This window comes from Miscanthus floridulus, chromosome 19 (genome assembly GCF_019320115.1).
Source record: "Miscanthus floridulus cultivar M001 chromosome 19, ASM1932011v1, whole genome shotgun sequence".
Classification (NCBI taxonomy): Eukaryota; Viridiplantae; Streptophyta; class Magnoliopsida; order Poales; family Poaceae; genus Miscanthus; species Miscanthus floridulus.
In genome coordinates, this window is record NC_089598.1 from 39,660,940 (window position 1) to 39,675,502 (window position 14,563).

Here is a 14,563-nt window from a genome sequence, read left to right on the forward strand (position 1 = left end):
CGTTGCACGGATAAATATGCGTGCATATCATTGGGCCAATCTAAGGTAGAAGGACGTGGGAAAAATAATAAGTAGGCCAGAGTTGCTGATACAAATATATAGAAGAGAAAGAAAGTATAAAAATAGTTGAGGTGATTTAGAAATATGTTTTGGGATTTCTTATATAAATTACCTTCTATTTTTAGAAGCGAGATTTTAGAAAGAAAGCTAACAAATACGCTCTCAACTTTTTTAGTCACTTGAAAAACTCATCACTTTACCAAATAGAGTTATGTTATCTTATATGTAGGCGTGCACTTATTTTGAAAAAAAATTAAACTCTAGAAGTGCAATTACTATGGGACGGACGTATTAGTTTATAGGAAGATATAAAGGGAACCTCTTTCCTCTTTTTTTTTCTTCATCCTTCCGTGGCAGAATACCTCACGGGCCAACGAAGGGATGGAATTATGGGCTTTTCCTCTATCAGAGTACAAGAGTCGAAGTAGGCTGAAACATTATAAAAGAGGTCCATCGATGTCTGCACAGTATTAGGTCTGCACGGGCCCAATGGGTTGAAAGTGCTTACCTGCTACGGCACGGTAGTATACATTTGCCAATTGCCATTGTGTCCGTCAGCCTCTTGCCTTCCTCGCGGAAATTTCCTTGTCAGCAATTTCCACACGGCAATTTCTGCGCTTCCGCGGCGATGGACATGGACATCTCCACAGACCCTTTTAATATCGACTGCAACTGGCTTTGGTTGGCTCGGGGTCGCTAAGACTTCGGAGCTTTGTGCCATCCGATCTCCAGCTATCTGCCTTGTTGTTACTACTCCCCACCGCACCCGCTGCACCCTTTCGCCATGGATCCGAGCTCCGACATCATCCTCGACACTCGGTTCTTCCGCATCTACAGCGACCGGCGCATCGACCGCTTGATGGGCACCGAGACCGTGCCGGCCGGCTTTGATCCGGCCACCGGCGTCACCTCCAAAGACGTCGTTATAGACAGCGACGCCGGCCTCTACGTCCGCCTCTACCTCCCGGACATGGCAACCGGTACCGGGTCACCGCCCAACGACAACAACAAGAAGCTCCCGGTGCTAGTCTACTTCCACGGCGGCGGCTTCGTCACCCAGTCGGCAGCGTCCCCGGTCTACCAGCGCTTCCTCACCGCCCTGGCCGCGAAGGCCGGCCTGCTCATCGTCTCCGTGAACTACCGCCTCGCGCCAGAGCACCCGCTGCCGGCAGGCTACGAGGACTCCTTCCGCGCGCTCGAGTGGGCGGCCTCTGCTGGCAGCGCCGGGGACCCGGACCCTTGGCTGTCACGCCACGGCGACCTGCGCCGCATCTTCCTGGCCGGCGACAGCGCCGGCGGGAACATTGTCCACAACGTCTCTATGATGGCGGTCGCCGCGTCGTCGTCGGAGGCGCGAGCGCGGATCGAGGGCGCGGTCCTCCTGCACGCCGGGTTCGGGGGCAGGGAGCCCGTCGACGGCGAGGCGCCGGCGTCTATGGCGACGATGGAGAAGCTGTGGGCGGTCGTGTGCCTCGAGGCGACGGACGGCGTGGACGACCCGCGGGTCAATCCCCTGGCCGCCGCGGCGCCGAGCCTGCGGGACCTGCCGTGCGAGAGGGTGCTCGTGTGCGCGGCGGAGCTGGACTCCCTGCTGCCGAGGGACAGGGCATACTACGAGGCCATCAAGGCAAGCGGGTGGGGCGGCACGGTGGAGTGGTTCGAGTCCGAGGGCCAGGACCACGTCTTCTTCCTCTTCAAGCCCGTCTGCGATGAGGCCGTGGCGCTCATGGATCGACTGGCTGCGTTCTTTGCTGGGAAATGAAATTCGTCATGTGTGGATGTGACTGAGACGAATGGAACAAAAGATGATGCAGCTCATTGCTGAATCGAACAATTGAGCTCGGTCCTCGAGAGAAAAAAAAATCAAAAGAGGAAATAATGATTGAGCTCGGATCTAAGCCTTGCACTGATCAGTTTGTGCTATCGCTTTAGTTCTTTTGTTTTTTTTCATCTATAAATCTATGTCCATATCTATATATACGTTACCTAATACTTCATTCTGTTTTTTCATTCTTTTTAGTACTATATGTATATAAAAATAGTGTATATCAAAGTGCATAATTACATATTAGAAAAGCTAAAATATATTATAATTTAGAATGGAAGTTGATCCTTCTCACTCCCACCTCTTGGATGGTCGTCTCTAATACTCTCTTCGTTGTTGTTATTTGGTCACACTACTAATAAGATTTTGAATGACATGCTAGTTTTATTAATCGAGACGGTCACAAATTTATATGCCTTCTAAAATACCTTATGATTTTCGGAGGCAGACTTAAAAAAACCCCAAAGTTGCCCATCTCTCAAAATCAATTTACGGAAGTGGTCGTTTTATTTACGGAGACACCAAAAAAATTGTACATCTCTCAAAATCGATTTATGAAGAAGAGGTCTGTCTTTGATAATATAGCTTATTTTCAGACCACGGTCACGCCTCCTTTCCAGTTCGCGCTATGGGCTCCTTGCAGCGTAGTTGCGAAAGGGGCTCCCTGATGAGAACATCACTCCTTCGGATGTACCCGCTGATCCTCCAACCGTCATGCAAGGTCCAATGACCCGGACTCGAATGCGTCAACTCAATTTAGAGGTGAGCTCGTTCTTAAGCGATCCTTTTTTATACTTATGAGAATAGACTACTACCTAATGATGTTATCTTGCTTAGGAACATTGGAGAGGGTCATGAAGGACTTAGAGGACGTTGTGGAGGCGAAGATGACCAGCAAGGACATCCAACAGGAACCGGAGGCCCGGTCCAACACGATTTCGAGTCTGCCTTGGCCTCCAGGACCAGTCTGCCTTAAACTGGTCACCCAGGACGCATCCGGATTTCGTTTTCGACGATCCACATATGGATGGAAAGCTAATTTAATAAGGAAGCCAATCCAAGTGGTCTCACGTCAAAAGCTCTTCGGAATCAACGGGAATCGTCGAAACAAGTCAGCGTCTAGAATCTGCCAGGGTGCTGCGACACCGTCTTTTGGTCCGTTGGACCGTGTACCGTGTTTGGGCCCATTAGGGGCGCGTCCAGGGGTCTTGCACGACCCTAGAGTCTTCATAAACAGCCGTCACCCCTCCATTAGGGTTTGGGTTTTGCTTAGATTATTCTGTCAAGAACAGTTTCGCCATTCATCGGTTTGTGAGACCATAACTTTGAGAGATTAATCATTCATCTGTAATTTGGTTGTGTTCTTTCTTGTTCTTGCTTGTGTTCTTCGTTGCGCAGGCAGGGATTAGCCTTCTTGGCGAGGTCAACCTGGTCCGAGACTCGGTTGATAACCAGAGGAGCTGTGGTGCTAAGATTGCAGGGTTCGATCTTTCGATCTGAAACCGGATCGGTGTGTCATTCTCCGCCACAACGATAGTTACCACCACCTGACGGAAGATCGGGATCCCCGTTCCCATTAAGTGGTAATTAGAGCTAAGGTATACTGTCAGGTTCACATTTATTCCCTAGTTTGAGTGTTTCGCATTCGTCCCATAGTCCAGTGTCATACTCGTTTTTTCCTGTCCTAGAACCTTCCGTGCCATAGCCTTTGTATATTTCAGTTTCAGAGTCCGTCGTGTTGAGTTTGTGTCCTAGTCAAGGTCTTGTTGCTGGTTAGGTCGTGTTAGAGTCCAGTTCGTGTGTTTTCCCCCTATTGTTTCCATCAAATCTTTACTGTTGTGACCAGTTTTGCCCACATTGTTCCCGTTTTATCCTCTAATTCGGAGCCAATTCTTAAAACTGGTCTAGTTTTCGCATACGAACTCCGATTTCGACGTTCCATATATCAAAATCGATCAGAAAAAAATTTCGGATCCGTCCATCCCTGGCGTCGCCAGGGTTCAAAAAATTTAAATTGGTTAAAAAGTGGTCACAAGATCCTCTTTTCGTGATCATAAGGTTTTTGTCGATTTTGAGCAAGTTTTCTGAAAATTCCACAGGCCACGCCTTACACTTGTTTGAGCTCATATTTTCTGTGGTTACTTCTTTTGTGCTCCTAAGTAAAGAAAAAATATCAAAAAAATAAAATAAAAAAGTCAAAATTTCCCCAAAAAACAACGACAGCCCCAAAAAATAGAAAAAAGAGAGGGGCAAAAGATGAACAATATCTAGAGGAGCATATAGAGAAGACCAAAGTGAGCTATGTTAGCGTGTGCTGTCTGGTTCCTTGTTTGTGTTGCTGTTTCCATCCACCATACTTGTTTTTCACACACCTGTCTCCTTGCTATCCACCATACTTGCTTGTTTGTTACACACCTGATACTTGGAGCATTTTAGACCAGCAACAAGAACAAGTACTTTGGACTATAATTCAGCATTACTTTCTGTTACTGACTTGTGTGCCAGATATACATATTACTCTTTGTTTGCCTTCCAAGCTCCACAAATTCTTCAGATCAGTATAGAAAAAGGACTTTGCAATCTCGGTACCACTGCCTCACAGGTATCACGAATAAGCCGCCGGTTGTACTGCCCACTGCTTGCGTTGGTAAGAACTTTGTAAGAGCTTGGTAAGACGCTTCCACTTGCTGTGAAAAGTGACATCACTACAACCACGTAGTCATTTGGTAGGGATAACTTTCACCGTTTGTTCCTGTTTTTGTGTTTACAATGGCAGGAGGTGATCAGACTGGAGATAACAATCCTATGGGTTTCAACGAGTGTGTCAGCCAAGAGCAACTACAAACTATTGTAGAGGATGCTCAAAAAAGGATGAATGAGGCCGTTAGGAAGGCCGTCACTAACGCACTCATTGAACTCAATATTGGCAACAACATGGAGAGATTGGACAAACAAATTTCCACGCTAACCAACAAGGTTACTGAGTTGGAAACCTTGGTGGCGGTCAACAACAATGACATCTCTAGCAGCAACACCAATGGTCTCTTGTCAGAAGACACGGTGCATGATGCCGCTGGAAACATAGATCGAGCAGCCTTCTGACAAGCAAGATTACGACAACGTCTTCGCCGCAACACAAGTATGGGTGGTGTCCACCACCATCAAGGTAATAATCACCGTGTACCCGATGATCCTTATGCTAAGATTAAGTTCACAATACCATCTTTTTTGGGTCATTATGATGCTGAGGGATATCTTGATTAGGAGATGACGGTAGAACAAAAGTTTAGTGCCCACCTTGTGCCTGAGCATCATAGAGTTTGACAAGCTACTAGTGAGTTTAAGGATTTTGCCATTATTTGGTGGAATAGGTTAGCTACACAGGATGCTTTACCTGGTATATGGGAAGAACTTAAGGTAGCTATGCGTGATCGCTTTGTTCCTCCTTCTTATCATAGAGACTTGCGTAAGAAATTGATGCGTTTAGAACAAAGAGATAAATCTGTATAGGATTACTATGGTGAGCTCCAAAAGGGATTGATGCGCTGTAGTGTTGTAGAGGGAAACGAAGATGCCATTTATCATTTTTATTCGGGTTTGAGGCATGAGATTCAGGACATTGTTGATTATAAAGAATTTAACACTGTCAACCAGTTGTTTCAGTTTGCTATGCTTGCATAAAAGGAATTGCAGGGGCGTGAACAGCAGAGCAAGAGCAAGGTCAGCACCACCACATACACGCCACGCTCGGCACCATCTTCGGGGCTGACCAAGCCAACCACTTTTCAGGCGCCTCTACCAGTGAGCAAGCGACCAACAGCCTCTGGAGTTTCCGCTACACCTAAGGCACCTCCCACACGACCTTCAGATTTAGGTAAAAATTCTTTGCAGGTGCCTACCAAGAGTTCCTCATCCGTTGCATCGATGGGACGCACTTCGGGCATTCAGTGCCATCGCTGCCATGGCATTGGCTATGTGCAGAAGGACTGCCCAAGTCAGCGGGCATATATTGCTATAGAAGATGGTTATATCAGCACCTCTGACATTGAGGATGAAGAAGACCAAGTTGCAGATGAGGAGGATGGCGAAGTCCTTGGTGACGAGGCCACGGCGGCCTATAGGAGCATCATTGTACAGCGGGTGCTCAGCTCACAAGTCCAGCAACCTGAGAAGCTACAACGCCATAACTTGTTCTAGATTTTCTTTGTCATCAGCGACCGTCGCGCACGTGTCATTATTGATGGAGGTAGCTGCAACAATTTGGTGAGTTCTGATTTGGTCAAGAAGCTTGGCTTGACCACATGCCCACACCCACGTCCATACCATATTCAGTGGCTAAATGATTCAGGTAAAGCAAAGGTAATACAAACTTGCAGAGTATCATTTTCTATTGGTTCTTATGCTGATTCTGTTGATTGTGATGTGGTACCTATGCAAGCTTGTTCACTCTTATTAGGTCATCCTTGGGAACATGATAATGATGCTACACACAATGGTAGAAGTAATAAATACACTTTTGTGCAAAAAGGAAAGAAAATTACTTTGGTACCTTTGACCCCTACTTAAATTGTACAAGCTGATAGAGAACACGCTGCTAGTTTGAATAATGTCCTATCTGAAAATCAGCAAGTTGCTAATTCTATTTTCCCACCTAAAAAGGATAAGTCTACATCTATTTCTAAGGCTGAGGGGATTAAATTGAAGGGTGGTGTTATGCTTGCAACAAAATGTGACTTTGCTGAAATTTCTGATGATGATATTTGCTATGTAAACGAGCTATGTTTTCGCTTGATGATATTGTTAGCTCGGTGCCTCCTGCTGTCACTAACCTTTTGCAGGAGTATGAAGACATTTTTCCAGCTGAGATACCCCTGGGGCTGCCACCTATGAGAGGAATAGAGCATCAAATTGATTTGATTTCGGGAGCAACCTAGCCCAACCGTGCTGCCTATCGAACCAATCCTGAGGAGACTAAGAAATTCAGCGGCATATCCAAAACCTTTTGGACCGCGGGTATGTACATGAAAGTCTTAGTCCTTGTGCCGTTCCTGTACTTTTGGTTCCTAAGAAAGATGGAACTTGGCGTATGTGTGTTGATTGTAGAGCCATCAATAATATTACTATTCGGTATCGTCATCCTATTCCTTGGCTAGACGACATGCTTGATGAGTTGTGTGGTTCTATAATTTTTACTAAGATTGACTTGCGAAGTGGCTACCATCAGATTAGAATGAAACTTGGAGATGAATGGAAAACTACGTTTAAAACTAAATTCGGGTTGTATGAGTGGTTAGTTATGCCTTTTGGTTTGACAAATGCACCTAGCACTTTCATGCGCTTAATGAATGAGGTTTTAAGAGCTTTTATTGGTCATTTTGTGGTAGTTTACTTTGATGATATATTGATTTATAGCAAGTCTTTTGATGAACATATGGATCACTTACGTGCTGTTTTTAATGCTTTACGTGATGCACGTTTATTTACCTACCACTGAGAGAATACATAGTGATGCTAGAGAGCGTGTTGATTTTATTCGTAAGTTGCACGAAACAACTAAAATAAATATTGAAAGCATGAATGAAAAGTATAGAATTGCTGGTAGTAAAGGTAAAAAAGAGATTAAACTTGAACCGGGTGATTTGATTTGGTTACATTTGAGAAAAGATAGATTTCCTAAGCTGCGTAAGTCTAAATTAATGCCAAGAGCAACTGGTCCTTATAAGATAATTGAGAAAATAAATGATAATGTCTACAAACTTGAGTTGCCATCCGAGTTCGGGGTTAGTCCCACCTTTAACATTGCAGATTTGAAACCTTATTTGGGAGAAGAAGATAAGCTTGAGTCGAGGACGACTCCATTTCAAGAGGGGGAGGATGATGAGGACATCACTCCTTCGGATGTACCCGCTGATCCTCCAACCGTCATGCAAGGTCCAATGACCCGGGCTCGAATGCGTCAACTCAATTTAGAGGTGGGCTCGTTCTTAAGATAATTGAGAAAATAAATGATAATGCCTACAAACTTGAGTTGCCATCCGAGTTCGGGGTTAGTCCCACCTTTAACATTGCAGATTTGAAACCTTATTTGGGAGAAGAAGATAAGCTTGAGTCGAGGACGACTCCATTTCAAGAGGGGGAGGATGATGAGGACATCACTCCTTCGGATGTACCCGCTGATCCTCCAACCGTCATGCAAGGTCCAATGACCCGGGCTCGAATGCGTCAACTCAATTTAGAGGTGGACTCGTTCTTAAGCGATCCTTTTTATACTTATGAGAATAGACTACTACCTAATGATATTATCTTGCTTAGGAACATTGGAGATGGTCATGAAGGACTTAGAGGACGTGGTGGAGGTGAAGATGACCAGCAAGGACGTCCAACAGGAACCGGAGGCCTGGTCCAACACGATTTCGAGTCTGCCTTGGCCTCCAGGACCAGTCTGCCTTAAACTGGTCACCTACGACGCATCCGGACTCCGTTTTCGATGATCCACATATGGATAGAAAGCTAATTTGATAAGGAAGCCAATCCAAGTGGTCTCACGTCAAAAGCTATTCGGAATCAATAGGAATCGTCGAAAGAAGTCAGCGTCTAGAATCTGCCAGGGTGCTGCGACACCGTCTTTTGGTCCGTTGGACCGTGTATCGTGTTTGGGCCCATTAGGGACGCGTCCAGGGGTCTTGCACGACCCTAAAGTCTTCATAAACAGCCGCCGCCCCTCCATTAGGGTTTGGGTTTTACTTAGATTATTCTGTCAAGAACAGTTTCGCCGTTCATCGGTTTGTGAGACCCCCAACTTTGAGAGATTAATCATTCATCTGTAATTTGGTTGTGTTCTTTCTTGTTCTTGCTTGTGTTCTTCGTTGCGCAGGCAGGGATTAGCCTTCTTGGCGAGGTCAACCTGGTTCGAGACTCGGTTGATAACCAGAGGAGCTGTGGTGCTAAGATTGTAGGGTTCGATCTTTCGATCTGAAGCCGGATCGTTGTGTCATTCTCTGCCACAACGATAGTTACCACCACCTGACGGAAGATCGGGATCTCCGTTCCCATTACTCCCGGTGGCGCGGACTATGGCGACAACCTCCATATTGGAGGAGGAAGCACTAGATGGCAGCGGTGTGGGCGAGTGGACGGTGGTGCCTCGTCGATGAGCTTGGTGGGCCCATCGATGGGCTCAGCGAGCCTGGCGATAGGCTTTTGTTTTTTGTTTTTAAATCTATCTTTGGAGGAGGGCACTTGATCGCCTCTGGAAATACTGATTTATAGTGATGGAAACCAAAGACGGACTCCCCGCCCTCCTCTGAAACCTGATTCGATCGTCTGAAAATCGTTTGAGTAGTAGTGGGTCCGGCGTTTTTCATTCCAAATTGTAACTCTGTCCGGCTTTTTTATACATAGCTTTACAATAAAGGAAAAAGTCTAAATAACCCGCTAACATTTGGCTACTCGTCTACTTAACCCCTCAACTATAAAACCATATATTTAACACCTTAAACTATTGATGAAAACAAGGCATATAACCCCCTCAAGTGATTTTTAGACTGGTTTTGCTGAGTTGGCTTGCCATTGTAGATCTATGGCCAACTTTTCAGTTTTTTTAATCATTCATCCATCCCTTTCTCTCTCTAGTCTCTGCTACCCCATTATTAGAATCGGCGGCCGGCTCACAACTTGGCTAATGTCCGCAAGGACCGTGCCTCGTCGCCGCCCTCCCCGGCTGCTCGTTGCCATGCTGCGCCAAACGGTGGTGCCAACTCCATAACGGCGTGCACTGCTCAACCTGCGCTAAGTGGCCGCGCCCCCGCATGGGACTGCGCACCATGTCCGCCGCCGGTAACGAACAAAAACACCGCTGCATGATGCTCCTCTTGGTGTTCGGCGTGGGCCTCGCGTCGTGGCTCCGCGCCATGGGCCACTTCTGCCTCCTGTCCGCGACGGCCTTTGCGTCCACCCTCTATGCCTTCTCCGCCGCAGCTCGCCGTGCGCACCACCGCTCTCGCTGCAGATGGAGGCCCCCTCGTGCCAGGCTGCTTCCTCTGGTCCAGTCCCAGCTCGCCATCTCCCCAGATCAGTCCTAGACTACTATGCCTGAGTCACCACTGCTGCAATTGTCGATTACACAACCTGTTACACCAGGTTAGGAGTATATTTGGCAGTACCATTTTCAACTCAGTCCGGCTGCACATCGATCCTGATTCTTGGCACGCCGCTGGCAGCATATATTTTTATTTTATTCTCGTACACAGCTGCGATCGATACACACGTCCTGCGTCAACTGCCAGCTCCACGCCGGCGCCGTGCGCCGGCCTCGCGTGCATCTCTCTCCCTCATGTAGTGCTCGCCGGTCGGATGTACGCTCTCTCTCTCTTCCTAATGTCTGCCCCATGCTTGTATCGTACGACGGCCGATACGACTGTGCAAAACACCAGCTCTGTGCTCGCCAGCCCGCTAGCCCTGTGCCCCCGTGCGCTCGTGTCGCCCGCTGGCCTCGCGTGCTCATCACACAACACTCCGACCCCGCCATCTCTCTCCCTCATGCTGGGCGCGCCGTCGTCATCGAAGCTCCCAGTGTTGGTCTACTTCATGGTGGCGGCTTCATCATCCGCGCAGCTTCGCCATGCCCGACTTCGAGGCCTCCTGCCTCCGCCTGTCCGCCGAGCTCCCCGTCACTGTGCTCTGGTATCGACTACGCTCTCTTCTAGCTCCGCAACCAGGCTGCGAACTTTGCTCGCGTGTTTGTGTCCGGTAACTCGGCCGATGCCAGGTGCCTCGTCGGGTGCCTCACCGTGGGCCCCAGGTGCCTCGTCGGGTGTGTGCTAGGGCCATATATGCTTGGTGCGCCCGAGCCAGCCCAGGCCGGCGCCACTGCTCGCAAGCGACAGCTAGCCGCGGTCCCATGGACCCATGCCAGCGCCACCGCCCTCGTTGCGACAGCCGCGTTCGCGCTCTACTTCAAGCCCTTTCTGAGATGGTGGAAGAGGGGGGTTCTAGCCTCCAGGCGCTGGGCGTTGTTGAGCTCGGCAAGCACGGCTCGCTAAGCGCGGGAGGCACGGGACCGGCGTCGAAGAGAGAAAGGAGGTGAGCCGTGAGCGAATGAATAAAAGAACTAACAGATGGGTCTCATGTCCATGGTGGCACCCCTGACCTGCGTGGCATGACTCAGTAATACCGGCCTACAAAACCACTCTAGGGGGTTATATGTCTGGTTTTCAATAGTTTAAGGGGTTCAATACATGATTTTATAGATGAAGGTGTTAAGTAGACAAGTAGTCAAACATTAGGGGGTTATTTAGGCTTTTTCCTTACAATAAAAGTTATGTAACTACAAAAGTCATTCATAATGAAAAAGTCTCTCCTACCGTCCTCTCTACCTCTCACTTCTCTTATGTTTTTTTTTGTCATTCCCCCTTGAAGGGACCATGGCGCCTAAGGTGGTGTGTGAATTAGGCAACTTAAAAAACTATTTCTAAACTATGACCTTTATACAATAAATAAACTATCTACATGGCGCAGGGAATGATAGCATGTTTAGTTTGTTGCCTCTTCAGCATGAGAGATTGGACTCTCGCTCGTCTCCCCTAGGGCGCAGCAGAGGCCGCCGCCCCCACCGCCATAGGCCCCCGCCTCCACCACCGTTGGTCCCCCTTCGGCAACTTGTCGGCAGCTAGAGAGAGTGGGGATCCATCTCTCTAATAAGTTTTCCAGTAGATTGAATCATGTTAGGGTTAGGGTCTCTCTATGGCAATTTTCTTGGTATTGGGGATTTGTCTCGTCCTTTTTCCAGCGAGGGCGAAGAGCTAGGGTACTAGGGGGATTTGGTTTTTCCTTGATGAAAGGTCCTAATGGCTAGAGGGGGGTGAATAGCCTATAAAAATTTCTACAACAACATTTATTAAATCAGTTAGACAAATATAAGACGAAGCGAGTGTTGCACTAGTCTACTAAAAATGCAAGCCACCTACCACAATTCTAGTTTATATAGTCTTTATCCACACAATGGCTATGTCACTATACTAAGTTCGTGTGCTCTCAAAGACTAACTAAAGAGTCACACTAACCAAACTAACAAGCTCTCATGACTAGCTACACTAAAGAGCTTGGCAACTAGTTTGCGGTAATGTAGAGAGAGAGCAAGATGGTTATACCGCCAAGTCGAGGAGTGGACCAATCAATCACAAGAATGAATACCAATGAAGACCAATCACCTCGAAATCAAATGATGACACAATGATTTTTTACCGAGGTTCACTTGCTTGCCGGCAAGCTAGTCCTTGTTGTGGCCATTCACTCACTTGGAGGTTCACGCACTAATTGGCATCACACGCCAAACCCTCAATAGGGTGCCGCACAACCAACACAAGATGAGGATCACACAAGCCACAAGCAATTTACTGGAGTACCTTTCGGCTCTCCGCCGGAAAAAGGTCAAGAACCCCTCATAATCACCACGATCGGAGCCAGAGACAATCACCAACATCCGCTCGACGATCCTCGCTGCTCCAAGCCATCTAGGTGGCGGCAACCACCAAGAGTAACAAGTGAATCCCACAGCGAAACACGAACACCAAGTGCCTCTAGATGCAAACACTCAAGCAATGCACTTGAATTCTCTCCCAATCTCACAAAGATGTTGAATCAATGATGGAGATGAGTTGGAGGGCTTTGACTAAGCTCACAAGGTTGCTATGTTAATGCAAATGGCTAAGAAGGTGAGCTTGAGCGGGTTATGGGGCTTAAATAGAAGCCCCTACGAAATAGAGCCGTTGTACCCCTTCACTGGGCACTGCTCGGGGTGACCGGACGCTCCGGTCATATCGACCGGATGCACCCTGCCAGCGTCTGGTCAACGAATGGTTGCCACGTCATCCCTCTCTTGAAATACTGAGCGTCCGATCTCAACGGTCAAGTGATGACCGGACGCAGGACCCCAGCGTCCGATCACTTCCAGTAAGGTTTCAGCTGCGACCGGACGCGTCAGTTTGATCATGACCGGATGTAGGACCCCAGCGTCCGGTCATTTCCAGTAAGCCTCCACTCGCGACCGGCCGCATCCGGTCATGCCCGACAGGACTCACCCAGTGTCCGGTCACTCACTGTCTCCTCTATGCGCTACCACGTCAGCAGGACCAGACGCACCCACTCAGTGTTCGGTCACGAAGTAACCCAGCATCCGGTCGAAGACTGACGCCATCGTCTTCACTGCTTCTACTAACTGGACGCGCTGGTACAGTTGAGGCCAGCGTCCGGTCCACTCTGTGAAACCCTGTCTTTTCTGTACAGGGCGCTAGTGGCACTATCGGACTGTCCGTACTCTACGGTTGGACACTCCGCCGGTGAAGTTTCTTACCCTTGATCCCAAGTGTTAAACACAATGTGTATCTCCTTTGTGCATGTGTGTTAACATATTTTCACAAACATTTTCAAGGGTGTTAGCACTCCACTAGATCATAAATGCATATGCAATGAGTTAGAGCATCTAGTGGCACTTTGATAACCGCATTTCGATACGAGTTTCACCCCTCTTAATAGTATGACTATCGATCCTAGATGTGATCACACTCTCTAAGTGTCTCGATCACTAAAACAAAATGGCTCCTACCACTTATACCTTTGCCTTGAGCCTTTTGTTTTTCTCTTTCTTCTTTTTCAAGTCCAAGCACTTGATCATTACCATGGCATCACCATCATCATGTCAAGATCTTCATTTGCTTCACCACTTGGAATGTTCTACCTATCTCATGATCACTTTGATAAACTAGGTTAGCACTTAGGGTTTCATCAATTTACCAAAACCAAACTAGAGCTTTCACTTGACGACTCTAATGAAGATGTGGGCGATAACTACGACATCAACAACTTCCTTAGCATGATGACATGGAGAATTAGGTTTGCGGACGGCAACATCAAGGCAGAGATGATGTTGCCACCATGGAATAATTTTCTTCGGTATCTTCTCTGTTTTGTTATGGTTAGATCTGACCATGATGAAAGACAACGAGAATAATTAAGCCTGTCCCTCAAGCCAATTAATGTATTGAGTTGAGAAGATTCAAATCGGTTTTCCTCATTCTTCGGCGGCGTAAGGAAGAAGGAAGACCCAAGAAAGCAATTTATGTTCAATTCCGCCTACAGGAGTGTTGACCGCCATTCGTTGGGGATTTGGCGAGTATTTGCTTATGCAGTTATCCTATGAATCATCGTACAGGTTTGTGATTGAAATTTGGAGCTATATGAAGCGTGAGTACAGTGTAGATGAAGAACAGTTTCTCAGTATACGTATTGTATTCTAGAGTACTTGTAAAATGATGATGTACTCAGCTATAATTTAATATAATTCTTTTTTTCTAAAAAAAGGTTGTCACTTCTTCACATTGCATTTTCATTTCACATGTAACATTATTGCCAATTTGTAGTTCTGTATGTACAGTGTCCAACACGGATGATGATGGGCTTGATTCCATTTTCTTCTACTGCACACGTATTTATTTACTCTAGTAAATTGTGTTAGCTCCTCAACCAGAAACCCATGCCACGTCGCCTGAAATTGTTCTCTCCGTCCGATCCTCACAACTGAGTGGCTAGGATTGGTTCCGCCGGATTCTGCTAGAATTAGATTCTCCTCGATTCTCCTTCTTCTCCATAGCTTCCTTCTCTCTGCTTCCTCCGGCTTCGCGT

At 47.2% G+C, this 14,563-nt stretch overlaps 1 protein-coding gene across 1 annotated transcript; it reads left to right on the plus strand.

The window, feature by feature from the left end:
* The first annotated feature begins 755 nt into the window (after positions 1-755).
* On the plus strand, positions 756-2,050 carry LOC136528303 (tuliposide A-converting enzyme b3, amyloplastic-like). Its single transcript, XM_066521248.1, has one exon. It carries the CDS (start codon positions 845-847, stop codon positions 1,820-1,822), a length of 978 nt encoding a protein of 325 aa, XP_066377345.1. The 5' UTR covers positions 756-844; the 3' UTR covers positions 1,823-2,050.
* Positions 2,051-14,563: the final 12,513 nt, after the last annotated feature.

Coding starts and splice junctions, on each gene's coding strand:
- LOC136528303 (XM_066521248.1), top strand. CDS start 845: ATGGATCCGAGCTCCGACATCATCCTCGACACTCGGTTCTTCCGCATC.